This window comes from Eretmochelys imbricata, chromosome 11 (genome assembly GCF_965152235.1).
Source record: "Eretmochelys imbricata isolate rEreImb1 chromosome 11, rEreImb1.hap1, whole genome shotgun sequence".
Taxonomy (NCBI): domain Eukaryota; kingdom Metazoa; phylum Chordata; order Testudines; family Cheloniidae; genus Eretmochelys; species Eretmochelys imbricata.
In genome coordinates this window covers 39,665,954-39,684,899 of record NC_135582.1, presented here as the reverse complement: position 1 = coordinate 39,684,899, position 18,946 = coordinate 39,665,954, and the positions used below count along the sequence as shown (strand labels likewise).

At 42.2% G+C, this 18,946-nt stretch overlaps 1 protein-coding gene across 1 annotated transcript in view; it reads right to left on the bottom strand.

The window, feature by feature from the left end:
* Nucleotides 1-18,946, bottom strand: part of MYO3B (myosin IIIB) — a 263,385-nt gene that overhangs the window by 25,968 nt on the left and 218,471 nt on the right. Inside the window, exon 32 of the mRNA XM_077830392.1 lies at nt 3,686-3,703. Within this exon, the coding sequence (XP_077686518.1) occupies nt 3,686-3,703 (18 nt within the window). The remainder of the gene's footprint in view (nt 1-3,685; nt 3,704-18,946) is intronic.

The following is an 18,946-nucleotide window of genomic DNA, read 5'->3' as shown; positions in this document are numbered from 1 at the left end:
ATGGAATGTTTGATGTTCTGAAAGTGCTCCAGGGCAGTTAGAGTTCTTTAGTTAACATTTCAAAATTGCTTCAGGACTGGGGGTGGGGGGAAGGATTGGATGAAATGCATCTACGTTTTAATTTTCAGCTGGAAAATGAAATTCTCTTTAATATTTAAAAGGTCTTTGAAAAAGTACACAGAAATATTAAACACTACCTGGGCTGTATTGTCAGGAAGGGAAAGAAAACGCACATGCCTAGAATACAAGGTCCTGGAGCGACTCAGCCTTGGTGCAGAGCAGCTGAGTCACTTCTTCTCAGTGAAGTCCCCTCTCCCAGCAGAGGTAGAGTGCTACATGTCTTAGCCAAGTATTTGAAATACTAAATGGAAAAGCAACAGTTTGCCTGGGCAATTCTTAACCACATCTCTGATGGATTGTGCCAGGCCCTTGAAAACTTCAAGAACATCCCCCATTCTTGCATCATTTGCAAAGGCCAGACACAATGTGCTTCCCTGAGTGCAGGGACTGATGTTTCCTAGTGCCCTAGGTCACATGCCACTCCAAACAAACAGGGAGAAGGCGGGGTCAGGTCTCCACCTCATCTCTCTCCTAAGAGGGCAGACATGCAGCAGGGAGCAGTCTGCACCATTCCAAGGGATGCTGCATAAACGCTCCCTGTGTGCTCCCTGGGGTTCTCAAAGACAGTCTCTCTGGCATCTCTGTGATTGCCCCAACCAGGGCCAGTGCCTTTAAAACACAATTTTGCCCTCTGTGGGCATGGAGAGGTTGGAATTAATGCAGTGGGAGAAAGAATGCAGAACACCTGTGCAGGGGGTCTACACCTCCCATGTGCTGCAGAGGTGTGCTCTGCTGAAGCACCATCTCCCTTAGCATGGAGGGATATCTTAGCAAAGGATGGCTTGAGAGATGGGGTTACAGCTGGCACGTACACTAACCAACTGTCCCATCCTGCTAATTTTGTAGTGGTAAGGGGAGCATAGCAGGACCTGTAGCGGCTATTTCACCCTTGAAGTGCACTAATGGCTGTAGAATGACTCCACAATTACTTTGAGGGCATTTTATCTACCTTGACCTTGCGCAGAACTCTCCCACTCACAACCCGTTTATTCAAACTGGGTGCAGAGATCAGGATTTGGGCTATGGTGAAGGCTGCTGTCAAGGTTCCTCCCCCACTCTGAACTCTAGGGTACAGATGTGGGGACCTGCATGAAAAACCTCCTAAGCTTATCTTTACCAGCTTAGGTCAAAACTTCCCCAAGGTACAAAATATTCCCCCCGTTGTCCTTGGACTGGCCGCTACCACCACCAAACTAATACTGGTTACTGGGGAAGAGCTGTTTGGACGCATCTTTCCCCCCAAAATACTTCCCAAAACCTTGCACCCCACTTCCTGGACAAGGTTTGGTAAAAAGCCTCACCAATTTGCCTAGGTGACTACAGACCCAGACCCTTGGATCTTAAGAACAATGAACAATCCTCCCAACACTTGCACCCCCCCTTTCCTGGGAAATGTTGGATAAAAAGCCTCACCAATTTGCATAGGTGACCACAGACCCAAGCCCTTGGATCTGAGAACAATGAAAAAGCATTCAGTTTTTTTACAAGAAGACTTTTAATAAAAAATAGAAGTAAATAGAAATAAAGAAATCCCCCCTGTAAAATCAGGATGGTAGATATCTTACAGGGTAATTAGATTCAAAAACATAGAGAACCCCTCTAGGCAAAACCTTAAGTTACAAAAAAGATACACAGACAGAAATAGTTATTCTATTCAGCACAATTCTTTTCTCAGCCATTTAAAGAAATCATAATCTAACACATACCTAGCTAGATTACTTACTAAAAGTTCTAAGACTCCATTCCTGGTCTATCCCCGGCAAAGACCAGCATACAGACAGACACAGACCCTTTGTTTCTCTCCCTCCTCCCAGCTTTTGAAAGTATCTTGTCTCCTCATTGGTCATTTTGATCAGGTGCCAGCGAGGTTACCTTTAGCTTCTTAACCCTTTACAGGTGAGAGGAGCTTTCCCCTGGCCAGGAGGGATTTCAAAGGGGTTTACCCTTCCCTTTATATTTATGACAGCTGCATTTACTGTTCTTTCAATAAAATTATAGGAACCTGTGTCACGAGCACTCGACAAGTATTGTCTGGTGGTGTGAACATAGGACTGTGAGCTAAGAATCAATATTCTAGAACCTCCCAAATAGCCTCCTGACCAGGAAATGTCACTGAGATGGCTCTGGTACACAATGTCCTTTTAGCCATGGAGGAGGGGAAATCATTCTTGGTGACATTGTCAGATCTTTCGGTCATAGTTCAGGGGAAACTGTATTCCTGCTCTACGGTTCAGCAAGGGCACCCCCTCTAGACCATTACTTCTCTTGGGCGGAGACCCACATCTTTCTCCCTCCTCCTGGGGTAATTCCAGACTGCACAGCTGTAACCTCCCCAGCCCCATCAGGCTGTTTTACTTTTCTCCTCAGAGATGATAAACAATGTAATTGCCACAGTTAAGCTACCACACAACTCTGTCTAAGCAAGCACAATTAGTCTTAAGGTAAAAGCATTACAGAGAAAATGTATAAAAATAATAAAAGACCCTCCATGCATGCTATAAGCTTATCAGTGATCACCCCTCACTTCAGCAAGGGCTCTGGTTGGTGATTAGTCCTTCAAACCCAACACAGGGCCTTTTCCTCTGGTTACAAGTCCATCTCAGTTTCCGCTCAGACAAAGCACACTCATGAGTAAATCAGTTACTCATTTATACAGCTTGTCTTTGAAATGTCCTCATGTAACAGGTGCTCAGTAGACAAAAGATTCTGCCCCCTCCTGGGTAACCTTCAAAGACTGTCACGAAGTGGGAGTTTGCAATCCCTTCCTCCCAAGAACTTCCTAGGCATTCCACTTCACATGTATTGTCCCAAAATATCATTCACATCTGCTACATTGTTCGGCATAGTCTCCTGAAGCTCACAGTACTTCCCAGAGATTGCATTAATCCTGCTTTCCTCCTCAAGAAGTTCCATTCAATCCCACAATAGTACAGAAACATTTGCATTTTTAATACTATGAACTCCTAACATACTTAAACTTAACTCAGTCAAGTTTGTCCAGGATATTGCAGGCAATTACCATAACTATCACACTTTCATCAGCCTTCTACAGTCAACTGTGAGGCACTTTTGGTTCATCCACAAGACCTGGCAGGACTGGGGAGAGTTGCATTAAGCTGGCTCTGCTCATTCCTCTCACCTTCCAAAGGGTTGTAATAGGCGGGTCCTCCTAACTGAGAGCTGCCACCTGCGGGGTCTCAGCAGGTTAAATCCTGCCCTCCCACTGTTTAACATTTATGGTAAACAGCTAGGAGAGAGTGTAAGATGTTATCGGCCCTAGTGACAACAACGTGCTGAAGTCATCTAGCTCTACATTCCTTTCTCCTTATGCGCAGTCAGTACTGTCACTCAGGGTATGTCTACACGGGAATAAAAGATTTGCACCATGGACTTGGTTGGCCTGGGAGAGCTGACTCGGGCTCATGGGGCTTGGGCTGTAGGGCTAAAAACTGCTGTGTAGACATTCAGGGTGAGGCTGGAGCACAGGCTCTGGGACCCTTCCCTGTTGCGGGGTTCCAGAACTTGGGCTCCAGCCTAAACCCAAATGTTTACACAGCAATTTTACAGCCCCACAGACTGAGCCCTGTGAACCTGAGTCAGTCGACCCAGGCCAGGCCCGGATGTTTGATTGCTGTGCAGATACATCCTCAGTGCTAGAATGACATCAGCAGCTGGATGAAAACTAGAGGGATTACATTCAATCCAGAAAAACAGAGGTAATGCTGGCAGGTAAGGGAATCCTTTCAAGGACCTGGAAAGAAAACTGCCCTCTCTTCAGACTTGTGCTAAATAGATGAACAATTATCTTGACTCCTTTAGAAATAAGCCAAAGAAAACCATGGAACTGCCAAGATGGCATGCTTAACTTCACCTCTCGCTTGCACTCTTCTCATCACTTCCCATCCCCCCATGTCTGAACCATAAACGTTTTTGGGCAGGAACCTTGTCTGCATACCCGTCCGTAAAACACTAAGCACCCTGTCGGTGCTATACAAATAATGAAAAAGAAACTCCAGGAGCTCTTGCATGCTGTGGGCTGTCTAAGACGGGTACTCCACACTCTACCTTGACTCTTCCTGATCTGATTTAAAGTCGTAGTGCTGATCAGTAAAGTCATCAATAGACAGGGGCCTAGCTATTTAAAATGTGCCTCTCGGACACCACAGCCCACTGTGCCTGCAGTGAACGGGAATGCTGAAACTGCTGAAGGATGGGTTGGATTTCTCATTATCTGGGGACTCAACATTCTCAGGAGAAGGCCTTGACTCTAGAATTCCCTACCATCAAAGATTAGGATGAACCCCATCTTGCCAATAGAACGTGTTGAGGATTCCAAGGCTCCACACCACCTTGACACACAGGGACAGACGCCTTCAATGAGAGGGGCGATCAGGGACCTAGGATTGCTACAGACCCACATTTTTAGGCAAGTCACAAACTCTTTCTGTCCCAGTTTCCCCAGCTGTAAAATAGGAATATTGATTCTTAACTACCTCATTCCGAGTTGGGAGGTTTATTTAATTAACACTTGCAAAGTGCTTTGAGATCCTCTGATGGAAAGTGCTATAAGAATGCAAAGGATCATATGAGAGCAGAATTTGGCCTGTCCTATAAACTCAAAATCTCATATTCAGAATTTGTGGCTGAAAATAGTTAATTCTTCAGTTCTTTTAAAAATCAGATCTTAACTTTGCAATGACTTCTTTTTCATTTGCATGCAAAATTTTAAAAATAGGACTGGTGTTTCCTTTAATTAGTACTTGATACAGTATTAATATTCCTATTTATCTTCTACATGCCATATGGATTAAATTCTCATTACTTTTGATCTTAATACTTTTAGAATATGTAAATCAGCAGACAGATACCCTCTTTAAAGCAGTGTTTGCACACCACATCTATTATTGCCTTGGGCAATAGGGAAATATCTGCATTGCTATAATTCCAAAATTGTGTGGAAATCTTAAAAAAAATCAGACATTAAATTGATCAATCTCAACAAATTAAATAATGACCAAGTAAAATAGTCATTCAGATGTACCTAAAATGTGACCAAAAAATGGACACATGCTAGGGTCAAACATACATGAAAAAAGTAAATTTAGTTAATTTAAGGGAGGAGAAGTGTGTTTCAAAGACTAGTCTATTTCCACATGGGAAACAATTGCACCATCTAAAATAGAAAAATACTGTAGTTTATTTACTCAGACATTTTTTAAATATAAAATTCTATGTTCATAGTTACAGAAGCTAAAATTATCTTACATCATGTTTTATTGCCCCAACATTACAATGCACTGCTTATGAGCAGATTTTCATGGGCATATATTTCAGTTTACCTGAACAATACATTTAAATGGAGAGGGAAAATATATGGGACTTAATAACATAGAAGACATGCAAAGAGCGGCCCAGAACAGACAGGGATGGCACAGCCTGGTTCAACATCTGATGGTGTGGGAAGGACTCAGATTCAGAATTGACATGCCAGCTGGGTAGTGTTTATAAGCATGTGAGTCTGAGCAGACATCAATCCTAGTCAGTTTACCATGTAATCTTCCTATAACACATAATAAAATCTTTTTAGCTATGACTTTTTAACTTCTCTCCCTACAATATGCTGCTACTGTTTATTGCACAAGTTCTAGGAACTTACTGAAGGAATGAAGAAAATATTGTTATGAAATATTGAAAATGCCCTGGTAAAAAGTGTCACTGCTTCTCAGTGCCAGGGAAGCCATCTTCAGTGGAGTTGGGCTCTCAGGAGTCAAATTGTCTCATTTTGTTCTCTCTCTCAACTTTTGCTTCAGTTCCCTTTTTGGGGTCCTGCTCTTATCTGCACTGAAATCAATAGGAGTTTTTCCATTGATGTCAATGGGCTTTGGATGAGGCCCTTTATTACATATTACATAACTAACCAGTCTGTCTTATTTATAATACACATACTTTGCTTTTATCTTGTTTACTGTAGGTGTTTGTACTCCTGAAGCTTGAAGGACTGAATTAAAACTGGTATTTATCCAAAACTTATTGGCAAGTGCAGATAGCTATTTCTTATTCTTTACCCTGCTGATAACCTCAACATGCTTCTACAGGGGTCTGACCTGGGTGATATATATATATATATATTTTTGGCTAATAGATTTTTGGTTAAAAATGCCTTTTTCCAAGTCACTAAAGATATTCACAAATTTGAATCAAATTCAACATCTAGTTTCTGCCATTAAAACACTAATACTTTTTTTAAAAGTAGCAACATTTAAATATGTTTCATTTGAAATGTTTTATTTAGACCATTTCAAAATGTTTCAGCTTGACCTTTTGTTTCAAATGGCATGTCATTTTCAAATTAGACCAATTAAAAAAACCCTGAAAATGGCTGACTCAAAATCAAAAATATTAGTTTCAAGCTGGCCAATACATATTGGTCGATTCAAAACAAATTGAACCCCCCTCCCTCAAAAAAAAGTCATTTTGAGTTGACCTGACCCTAGCACATTTTGGTTGATTCAAAACATTATTATTAATTATTATTATTATTTAGTTTTCCAATCTGATGAAAAATTTCAAGAAAATTTGTTTTGGTTTGAATTGAACCAATTCCCCCGCTTATCCCCCTCCAGATTTTTCAGATCAGTCTCCAAACCAAAAAATCCATTATTTGCTCAGCTCTAGTCTGAATTAATGTAGGGCCTGAGTCTGAGATCACATATATCAGTTTTAAACCAGTTGCACTTCTCTGCCTTCACTGGGATTACTTCAGATCATATCAGTGAAAAGGTCTGGGGATCCTGCTTCCAGTGAAGCCAAGGACAGTTTTGCCAGTAGGCAAGATGGAAAGCCCTATTCTGTATGGTGATTTAGTCTAAAGGCCTGGTTTACACTAGAGAGTTTTACTGACATAGCTAGACCAGCAAAATCCCTAGTGTAGATGTAAAAGTCCTTTTGCTGGTACAGCTTATTACTTTTGTGGAACTAGTTTATGCTATAAGAGTTCTTTTGCTTGTATAAATTGCGCCTATACTAGGGGGGGGTTGTTGGTAAAGCTACACGAGTAGAGTTCTACCAGCACACTCTTTGAGCAAGTCTACATTTAAAACGCTGTATTGGTGCTCTCCCGTTGGCTTAGTTAATCCACCTCCCCGAAAGGCGGTAGCTATGATGGTGGGAGAAGCTCCCACACAGACATAGCCCTGTCTACACAGGAGGAGGTCAGTTTCACTATGTTGCTCAGGGCTGTGGATTTTTCCACACCCTTCAGCAATGCAGTTATACTGATTATAGGTCTGTAGTGTAGACCAGACCTTTGCAGTGTAGACTAGGGTTAAACCAGTCAGTTCTGTGCATGGTAGTGTACCCTATGAAAAGTCTGCTAATTTTGCTGAATTATGCTGATTTATTTTAGATGCCCCACTGTCTAGGATCACAGATCATACCACAACATAGAAATCCATAGGCTAAATTCATAACTGCACAACAAAGAGGGTATAGACTGATACCTGAATCTCTGAACTACCCACTATTCTGATAAGGATGAAAAAAGCATAAAAATATGAAGCTAAATTAAAACTCTCCAACATTTGATTTTATAGTGCAAAATTAGTCATTTACCAAGGCATAATTAGAAGGAGAATTCTATTCAGCTATATGGTAATTGCACGTTCCATAGTGTATATAATTACTGTGTTTAGAATTGCTAGGTGACAGAAAATTTCAAGTAATTTGAATTTGCCCTTTTTAAGTGTCATAATGACACTGCAGGGGACAATGCAGAAATAACCAGTTATTACACTATAATTGTTTTGTGTATGTACACCACAAGGAACTGCTCATTACTTTTCTGTTGTACGGGTATTATGTTATCTTTGTCCTAAGCATGAAATATGTCAAACAATTTTTATGACAGTCACTACACTGCCATGCATTTGCCGATATTGTCAAGTCAATTTATCTTCCAGGCCTTAAATAAGAATCCACAGTAATACTGTAAGCTGAATGGCACATACTCAGGCAATTACTGCCATGAATGTCAATGAGACTACACAGGTGAAGAAGTACTACTCAGTAAGGCCATGTCTATCTGTACAGTGGTGCACTTTGGGGTCCTGACCCACAGTTTGAGAACTGATGCTCTATGCCAACAGGAGAGAGCTCTCCCACTGGCATAAAAAAATCACCTCCACGAGTGGCATAAGCTATGCTGGCAGGAGAAGTTCTCCTGCTGACATAGCACTGTGCACACAAGCGCTTATGTCGGTGCAATTTATGTTGTTTAGAGGGTGGAATATTCACACACACACCCCCACCCAAGCAACATAAGTTTTGCCAAGATAAGCTGTAGTGTAGACATAGCCTTAAGGGTTGCAGAATCAGGCCTTTAGGCATCAAATTCTATGGCTGAATATTGCACTTGTTATATTCAACAGGAGGGGGTGTTGCAAAGAAGGCAGTGAAAATCTTTGTTAATAAACCAAGGATCTCTTTGCTTCTGAATGCACAGCTCTGTTCTCTAGTTAGTTCACAAGTATTTCATATCAATGGGATGCAAATGTGATGGTTTAGAAAGAAAAGAGTAACTTGCACATAGATGAGGACTAAATAAAAAGCCCCAAAGCGGTAATATTTAAGAACCTATAATCAAACTTTTATCCCGTCTCTTTTGCTATCACTTAGACACAATGTTCTCATAATGGTGGTAGAGTTCGCTGTTGCCTTTGCTCCAGATAAGAGACTCTCTTTTTCCATACATGAAACACACACAAAATTTGCATCTTAGTTTACTGTATTTTAGACAGTTGACCCATTTGGAACCCAACCACACAATCACATGCAGGCAAAACTCCATTGCCTTCAGTGGGAGTTCACCCTTCATAAAAACTGCAGGATCTGGATTTGAATAGATTAAAATTGGATCCTCTCCTTCTGGAATTACCAGTGTCTATGAAAGCCTCTGAGTTTCCTAAGACTCAATTATGCTTTATAGGCCGAACAGAAAAAGGTATTGTGGTGCTATTCCAGGTGGCATTCTGATTGGGAAGCAGAATGCCTCCTGGAGTTGCAGGGTGCTTGGTGGACTCCTCCTTATCCCACAATCCATGTGGCTGGCGAGTTGAGAGTCAGAGCCTTGGCCCAGCTTCTTGCCCTTCACCTTTGGGATTCTCTATGTCCCCAGTGGAGTAGGGAGAGGCCAGCGCTTACACTCCCCACAGCACAGAGGATGAAATGCTGTCTGGCCCTTATATATGCCATGCAAGACAAGGGCCATTCCCCAAACACCTGCTCACTGCTCCCTCAACCTCCACTTCTTTGCACACTCACATAAGAACCAGGCACAACCAGGGCCCCGCACATTAACTACATCTCCGGTTTTCAAGGGACTGAAGTGGTAGCTTTTTTGCATGTGTCCTTCCAAGCAGGCCAACTGTTTCAGTGACAGATCACTTCGTAAGTCAGCAATGGAATGTGAACAACAAAACGTACACCCAAATCCCAGTGCACAAGGCTCAGCACTGCTCCTAGTTTTGTCATTTGAAAGCAGGCTCTGGCCCATCCCACAAAAACTTGGTTTGTACAGTTTGTTTTTGTTTGAAAAGGTCCACGAGGGGAAGGAATCTGGACAGAAATCCAGCTACAGTTATTCACAATGGTTATGTAAAACACACTCAGGACGTCTATCTGTGGCAGCAACATTTTCAAATGTTTGTGTTTTTTGTTTCTGATTTGTTGTTCTTCCCCCATGTTCTGATGTTAATGTGAACAAAGCCAAACCAAACCATTAGTTTAACTAATGTAACCCAGATACAGAGGGACAGATTTTTCAAGCCAGCTAATTTATGCTTGATGCAGAGTGAGTGTGGAGGGCAAAGTTAGGTGGAATGGGCCTGATCCATGGTTGCTCTAAGGTGTCTCCACAGAACAGCGCCAGAGCAGGAGGTCCTCACTGCCACATGTAGAGCCAGCTGTGGGCTGCTGTCCCTACTGCTCTCATGATAAGAGCTTCTAATGCTGGAGCCATTCTGGGGCAGGCTGGTGGCACGTTTGAGCTGGTCCTACTTCCTCGCTATTTCTCAGCGGCTACCAGGCCCCAAAGGGTCTTCAGTAGCTTGATGCAAGCTAGGACGATCTGACACAGTATCAGGGGCAAAACCGGCCCCCATCAGCTCAGAATCAGTGAGCACAACACTCCCCTCCATGCATGCTTTGACAAAGTTCCTGCTCTACCTTGTATCTGATGAAGTGAGCTGTAGCTCACGAAAGCTCATGCTCAAATAAACTGGTTAGTCTCTAAGGTGCCACAAGTACTCCTTTTCTTTTTGCGAATACAGACTAACACGGCTGTTACTCTGAAACCTGCTCTACCTTGGTGGGCCTTGCGCTTATTGGCAGATTTGCTCACCTTGGAGTTTCACGACAGCCCTCAGCTTGGCCATTTTTCTGAACCCACAGTCCAGGTCGACTCCTCCTGTGTCTGACCAGGAGTAGGGAGGATTTGGGGGAAACCCGGGCCCGCCCTCTACTCCGGGTTCCAGCCCAGGGCCCTGTGGAATGCAGCTGTCTAGAGTGCCTCCTGGAACAGCTGTGCGACAGCTACAACTCCCTGGGCTACTTCCCCATGGCCTCCTCCCAACACCTTCTTTATCCTCACCATAGGACCTCCCTCCTGGTGTCTGATAATGCTTGTACACCTCAGTCCTCCAACCGTCCGCGTTCTCACTCTCAGCTCCTAGTGCCTCTTGCTCCCAGCTCCTCACACACACACCACAAACTGAAGTGAGCTCCTTTTTAAAACCCAGGTGCCCTGATTAGCCTGCCTTAATTGATTCTAGCAGCTTCTTGATTGGCTGCAGGTGTTCTAATCAGCCTGTCTTAATTGTTTCCAGAAGATTCCTGATTGTTCTGGAACCTTCCCTGTTACCTTACCCAGGGAAAAGGGACCTACTTAGCCTGGGGCTTATATATCTGCCTTCTATTACTCTCCTATAGCCATCTGCCCTGACCCTGTCACAATGCATACACACACACACTCTCTTCAGTCCCAGTCTTGTGAATTTGGCCCAATGCCTCCAAGAGCAGGGACAGGATAGACCTGAGCAGTGCTTGCTACCCTCTTCTACAGGTTACCAGAGGCGGTTGCGCTGCACTAGTCCAGCTCAATTGGCGAGGCCATAGCCCTGCATTCATCCTTCCTCCCTACTTCCTTAGGAGTGTCTGCTCCTGCAACCTGTACTAGACACCTCATGTTCTTGCAGATCAGGAACACAGACTGGGATTGTGCCTGTGATCTCTTGCACAGAGACACAAAGGCTCTTTTCGTATCTTTCCCTCCACCTCCATGTCTCTGTGCAGACCTAGGTACAATGTAGCTGTTAATCTGAAAGTAAAATAAAAATGCAACACAGGCTATGCTTTCAGGGCAAATACTTCCCTGCTTAGGACCATCAGCCAGGTGTCTCTAACCAATGGCAGTTCATTTTCAGTTCTTCACTGATTAGGCTAGAAGATAATAGAGACAAGCAGGAATAAGAGAAGGGTGATGGCTGCAAAGCTAGAGTGATACGAAGCATCTACAGAACAGAGAATAGGTCAGGGTAATCTATTTTCACAGGTGTCATGAATGGATCCTGAACCTTCCTCAGTGAACAGACCTTTCCATCACAAGAATGACACAGACAACATCAACACCCCTCTTCAGCCCAATAAGTCCCTACTAATGAACAAACAAAAATACCCTCCCCCACAGAACCCTGAAACAAATCAACCAAAAAGTAAATACAATTTAAGAGCCCCCAAATGTCTGGCCCAATCAGAGTTCTTCCCCGCAGACAGGAGAAGTCACATCATGCATATTTAAAAAAAGTACCAGGGTGCTGAACAAATCACAAATGAGCCTTTCATACACACAGCTTCAGATTTGCTTGGGGCTGTGGACTGGCTGGTTTGTTGCTAAGGATGTGAACTAGAATGTCTCTGGGAGCCTCTCCAGCGCAGTGGTTTAAACCCACAACTTTGCCCCATGAATCAACCCATGAGGTAAGGCCCCTGTATTCTGTTCAATCCATTAATTACAGTACTTCATTTAAAATAGTAGGCCACTGAAAAATACCCATATTCTAGAATCACAGAAGCTAGACAAACAGCAAATTGACTATGTTTCTTCTTTGTTACTGCTGTGCTCCAGGGAGCTGGTCTCAATCACGCTGAGCCATAAAGAGCGCTCACACACTACTAATCTTATCGCTTGCTGGGTGATTCCAACAGGACAGGACTATGCTAATCAAAACCATTGGAACTATAGACTCATGAGCCTTTGCACCAGGTGAACACATTCTCCACAGCAATATGGAGAAACAAACACTTCCAATAACTCTTTGTGTGCTCCGTGGGCAAACTACCATTGAGGCAGCTCTAGGTTACGCTAGAAGACCAGTGTGGTACATAGCAGTCCAAAGCGGCTGCAAAAGTAACCCTCTGCCTGCCCTGCATGCCTGCATGGTACTAGGTAGTCTTGGCTGGAGCCAATCATCTGGCCCAGCATATGTGATGCCCAGCTTGAACCCTTCATAGGCAGCAACTCTATTAAATGAGCCAAAGAAAAGTTTTCTAGTGGCTCCTACAGAAAAGGCTGTAGTAAGTTTGTATCAAAGAGAGAAACTGCTCTTCTATAAATCACAGCTATGAGCCAGAGTTTTCAGAAGAGCCCAGCTCCCATTTAGACACCAAAATAAATTACTAGATCTTCAAGGGCACTCAGTACGTTGGGCGCACCTTAGGTGTTGAACTCTTTGGAAAACCTAGCCTTTATTTAGGCTCGTAAATGGGAGCTGAGCTCTCTTGATAATCTGGCCTCACTGGTGGGTGTTGAACTCTTGAGAATCTGGCCCTGAGCTCTTTTGGAAAGGTGGCCTTTATTGCTCATGTATTCCTTTGTCAGTAGATGATACTTCCAGCCAAAGCAAATGTACAAATCTTTAATCTTCAGTAAAAGCAACGTGGGGGGTATCGACATGTGCTACTCAATAGAATACAAGACAGCTAAATTCAATGTGCCCCTCTTGGAGAGTCCTCCAAGCTCCCCTCAATTTCATTTTTAACCTCCCTCCTCACACCCTCACACAGATCTGTGGTGGTGTGTGTGGTGCATAGCGGACTGCGGAGAGGTACTGTTGGGGCAGTGAATTAGAAAACTGCGTGGATCAATGCAGGAGTGACAGTGCCAGGGGTTTCAGAGTAACAGCCGTGTTAGTCTGTATTCACAAAAAGAAAAGGAGTACTTGTGGCACCTTAGAGACTAACCAATTTATTTGAGCATAAGCTTTCGTGAGCTACAGCTCACTTCATCGGATGCATAAAACTGGAAAATGCAGTGAGGATGTTTTTATACACACAGATCATGAAAAAACGGGTGTTTATCACTTTAAAAGGTTTTCTCTCCCCCGACCCCACTCTCCTGCTGGTAATAGCCAGGGGGATTCCTATCCCTCCTTTCCACTCCCTTACCTTAGTAAATGTGACTGCCACTCTTCACCCTGTTCTCGCCTTGGACTACTTCCTGCCTTACTTCCACTCCTCCTAGTCAGAGTCCTCTCTCCTAGGGTCTACTAGGCCTCAGGGATTCCTATCCCTCCTTCCCTCAGGGAAAGTGACTACTGCTCCCTCCGTGGCCAGGCTCTTGGCTTTATGTAAGCTCTGCCTGTTCCTTCAGACATGAGCATGCTTTCAGTTAGTGGCTGCCTCCTAGCCCAAATGTCTCCTGTTTGCCACTTAATTGCCTGATTGAGCCCACCTGGCCTAATTCAGCTCTCTCAAGGGCCAGGATGGGGAGTATACCTATCACACACCCCCTTTCCTTTAGCTCTTCATCGGCTCTCCCCACCTGTTCTTTTCCTCATTCTTCTGTTTCTCTGCATAGGTTTCTTTCCTTGGTGGTCCTTCTCCCCCTCCCCACTTCCCCCAACAGCCTGCTGGCTTGTTCCTCTCTTGTGGCTGTCTGGTTTTTAACTTTCCTGAACATGCAGTCTGGTTCCCATCTCCCACAAGGCATTACTTTCTGGTGGAGGGCTTAGGTCCCACTGGTGTCTCCTGTCTCCTCTCCTAATGCTACTGGTGGCTCTAGCCCCTGAGATAATCTTGTTTCCTCTTCTCCTCCTTATGTAGCTGGAATCCTTATAGTGGTGGCAGCTAGGCTGGTTCCTCCATATTTCCAGCTGCTTTACAGGCATCTAGGTTCTTCTTTGGAAACATGTAGCTGGAAACAAGGCAGAGAGGAGCCAGCCCCATGTGATGTACCAGTTCTCTGAAAATCACAAAGTACTCTATGGACTACCAGAGATCCATGGACTAGTTATAGAATCTCTGTTGCAAAGTGACTGATACTTATTGCTCTTCTGCACCTTTGTTTTGTGGACAAGAAGAGGGAAGGAGAGTTTATGAACAGAGACTCATTTTTTGCACCTTGCACTATGACTGCCTTGCCTGTGTCACATTGTATAGCAAGTCTACAGCCACACTCTGGATCCAAATGTTTATAGTTTGAATTTGGAACTTGATTATTTTGATCATAATCTTGCCCCCTGATTTACATGCCCTGGAACTTCTCTGCAAGTTGCTGTCTGTGCTGACCACTTTCAAGTGAGTGACTCTGTACAGACTAGAAGCTGCCTGCTAATTTAGAGTTTCCTTTGTTTTATGTAGTGAAGCCTTGTTGGGTACCAGGGTGAGGAATTTATACATGCTGGGCCTTAAACCAACTATCACAAGGCCCAAAGCACCAGCTCTGGCACTAAGTTGAAACAGATGTCAGTATTAGTAATATTTATCATCCATTTGCAGGATTCTATTTGGTGTTTAGACTGCCTTTACTGTAGTAGAACTTAAAGATCACAACTCTTCAAGAGTAATATTGCTACCAGTTTTTTAAATCAGTTTAATATAATTCAAAAATGACTTACAGAAACACAGCCAAACATAATCTAATGGAAAGCAAAATACGAACGGTCTTTATGTCTGATAACATACAAATGAGAGATGAGCCCAAAGTAGAATCCTATATATAAACCTCAAGTAAAGTTTGGGGAAGTTTGGATTCGGATCTGAACTTCACGTCTCAGGCCCATCACTAAAAATAAATAAATGACTCAAATGCTTTTGTTCTACAAACACCTCTTCTACCTGTTTTAAACTGCAACAGCTGGTTATCTCAATATAGTTTGAAAATGACATCCGTAAATGTTGAAACTCAAATTAGATCACTCTGTGTTTTTGTAGAGCTGCAGCAAGCTGTTTGTTTTCCTGGCAAATAAACCCTTTAAAGCTCACAAGCTTATTGTCATTCTTCCGATAGTCATGCTCTTTATCTTAAGTAAGAAAATGTGGTAAAGAACAGTCTTAAAAAAATATACAAAAAACAATCATGCCACTTAGCTGGAGGACATTTTCGGTGTTTGCAAACTCTGGAGTCCACAGAGATGCTGAAACAATGCACTGACCATTTCCTTCTTCTGGGAGTGAATGTTTTTTTGCATGTACGCGAGGCAAATATGGAGACAGATTGGTGACTATGTCACAGAATCTGAAAGAAGAATAGATGAGAGGCAGTCTCCAAAACAGCACTGTACAGAGTTTGATCAGGCCATGAAATCAGGGCCCAGATCTCCTGACTCACAACCCTATGCTTTAACCACTAGGCCGTGCGCCCTAAAGAACTCCTCTGGTACCATGACTGCCTTCAAAAAGCAGTCACCTGGCCCGAGTCACTAGTTAAGAATGGCAGAGAGTTGTGAAGACAGTTGTGGACCTTTGAAACCTTTATTTACAGCACTTGTCATGTGACTTTCTGGCAGAGAAACTAGCAGATTTCAGAAGATCAGAAAGAGGTGGTAATTATCTCATTTGTCACTGTTAATTACATTTTTAAATCACCCATAAATATAGAGTTTTTTCATTTCCCAAAAGATTGTTTTTAAAACCTCGCCATTAGCCTGCTGTGACCAAACAGTCCTACTTGTGGAGCGGATGGAAGAGGAGTGTTAATAGTGCCAGTGGAGATGGACAGCTCTCAATGTGTGCACCTGTAGATTGCTCATCCTATACACCTATGTAGCTAGTAGATCCTAAGTGTACATAAAATGTGCTACTGCTGATCCATTTGTAGAAATAAACAGATACAAATAGCTTATTTGAAAGACCCCAATTTATTTAGGTTGTTTTTTCTTGCTGTTCTGATCGACAACTTTAATTTAATTAAATGTAGACTCGTGGCTTTCCAAGGCTGAAAACTTGGGAAGAGGATTTTCCCAGGGATCTAATCAAATTCCATAATGACCTTGACCACAGGATGATTTTCCGTGTCATCACATCAGGTCTCCATGTTTTTTTTATAACTTCTTTGGAAGGGATTGAGAAAGGAAATCCTTATTGGATGCATCCAGGAATTTGTAGCATGATGCAGTGAATGCTGCCTGTCCAAAAAGTGTCTAAACACACTTTATTTTGAGATGATACTCAGAGTCTTTTGCAACATCACTCAAGCTCTAAAAGACTTTGGTATAGTAAATAACAGAATTTGACCCTTTTTGAATTTTGACTCAGGAATGTTTTCCTTAGGGCTTTGACATTACACCTTTCTCACTGACATTCCAATCTCTAGTATCTTCTGTTAGTTAATGACAGATTTCCTTTCATTATGTAATTATTTGAAGTCCTAAAGTTTTCTGAAGCAAAAGCACCAAAGAGCTCTGCATTGTTTTCTTCTTTGCAATGTGAATTCAGTATTGTGCAAAACTTTAGTAAGTTTATTTTTTAAAAAGGGGTTCTCTGTGCATATACTCAAAACTCTTAATCATTGTACATGGTCAGGTAAAATGTACTCAGATACTAAAGCAGGGATTTTGTTATTTTTACTGAATAGCAAGAAGCCAAATATACCCTTCCCGCTAGTGATTTTTTTAAAGAAGGAAATGCATGTGTAAATAAATTAAGCCTACATAGGGGCATAAATATGAAGTTGTTGTATTTATTGGACTTAATAGAGTATATATAGAAAATATTATATAAATTGCAGAATGGGAAAAATAATACAAAAAAGTCCTTATCAATTATGAGGAAATGATTAAAAGAAGCTCAGGTCTAAGGTGACTAAACAGACAAAGAAAGCACATAGAAAGGCGGAATGCAATTTTTATAATTCCTACAGCCATAGACAGTACTTTAGAAAACCATAAAAAAGAACTGAAGAGAAATTAACTGAAAGCTACAACATTTGAACGAGTGGAACAGTCATGTGTGACATAGTCTGCTGTTTTGGAGCACTAGCAACAATGGCTAAGCTTCATAGGAAAAGCTGTCAAAGATTCTCAGAGAATACTTAAGAAAACTTTGAGCAATAATAACAGAACAGTGAGGTACAGTACGATAAAAAGCTTAACCACCAACAAAGAAATGGCAAAAAGAAGTACTTAGGGAAAGCTGTGTGTCAGGGATGGAAGATGAAGAAGACAGAAAAAGTAAATATACTGGAAGCTGGAGTGAGAAACACACTGCTAGCCATGATATTTTATTGGGAAAAACCTGAACCTTTACTAAAATATTGTCGTGTGGTACTATTACATGTTGGTTGTTGAACTTCATTACATTTCATTCTTATATCATCAGGTTTTTTTGTATTTTAATGAGAGATTTACTTATTCTGCTTTATCACAATACAGTCTGTACTAATCCAGATCCAATATGTTTACATCACTAGCAATAAGAAAGCTGTCTAAAGAAAACTATTCCATCCAATTCACACAGTTCTGTGTATGCTATTCAGTTGCATCCCATTTTAATCTCTCACATTTGATCCTAATCAGCATTGACTACAGGTTAGATCCTTCTATATCCAAAGCAATAACAATAACCAATCCTCAAGTAAACCAGCCTGTAATGAAATTCACAGCCCAGGGCTAAACACAGAGCTAACATGTGTTTAACAAATCAAAGCTTGTATTTATCATTTGTCACTGCTTGTGTCTTGGTTGTTTTTTCTCTCTCTCTCCCCAAGAGACAATTAAGAACCCGCATTGTGAAAGAAACTTCAGAACAGTCTGACTTTTTTTTTCAAAATTGGTTGATCCATAACATCTGCAAAATGCAATCTGGACATCACGCCTACTGGCAAAAGGGTTAATAATAACGAGTGAGGTGTGAACCAATTCAAACTACAAATCCCTAAAATGTAGTCACAAACCAAACCTTCATAGGAAGTTGGGGGGAAATATCAGCTAACCTTATAAAAACTATTTTATTAAAATTATGTTTGTTGGCAATTCTGGGTTCCCATTAAGACGGGAAGTGGAAGCGCTGAAATATCTACCTAGGTATCCGCACTCCATCCAACACCCTAGTGTCTGAGCACCTCACAGTGCTTCTGGCTCAGTTAGAAGCAGGAAGAATCAGAAACCTCATAAAACTAAGGATTCCCACAAGGTTAGCAGACAAAGGTCCCAATTCTGGGATCTCTATGCAGGTACAGGGGCCCATCCATGTACAAAACATTACACACTTGGAGCCGAATATTGTAATCAAAAGCAACTTGGATAAGCTTCCATCCAAATCTATCCCAGCGGAACCAAATCACACAACTTTTTGAGTCATTCATCGTTATTAATAATGACCCCCTTTGTGATGTACATGTATGTCTATTTTTGGTTCATTTTCTCGAGAGCCACCTTGAAACAAACTGGGCATGTATCTTTCTTCTGGATGATATATCGTTACAGCTTATACATAAAATCTATAAGCAACAAAATGAACTGGAAATCCTATTTATGTCTGCCATATCTAGAACTGT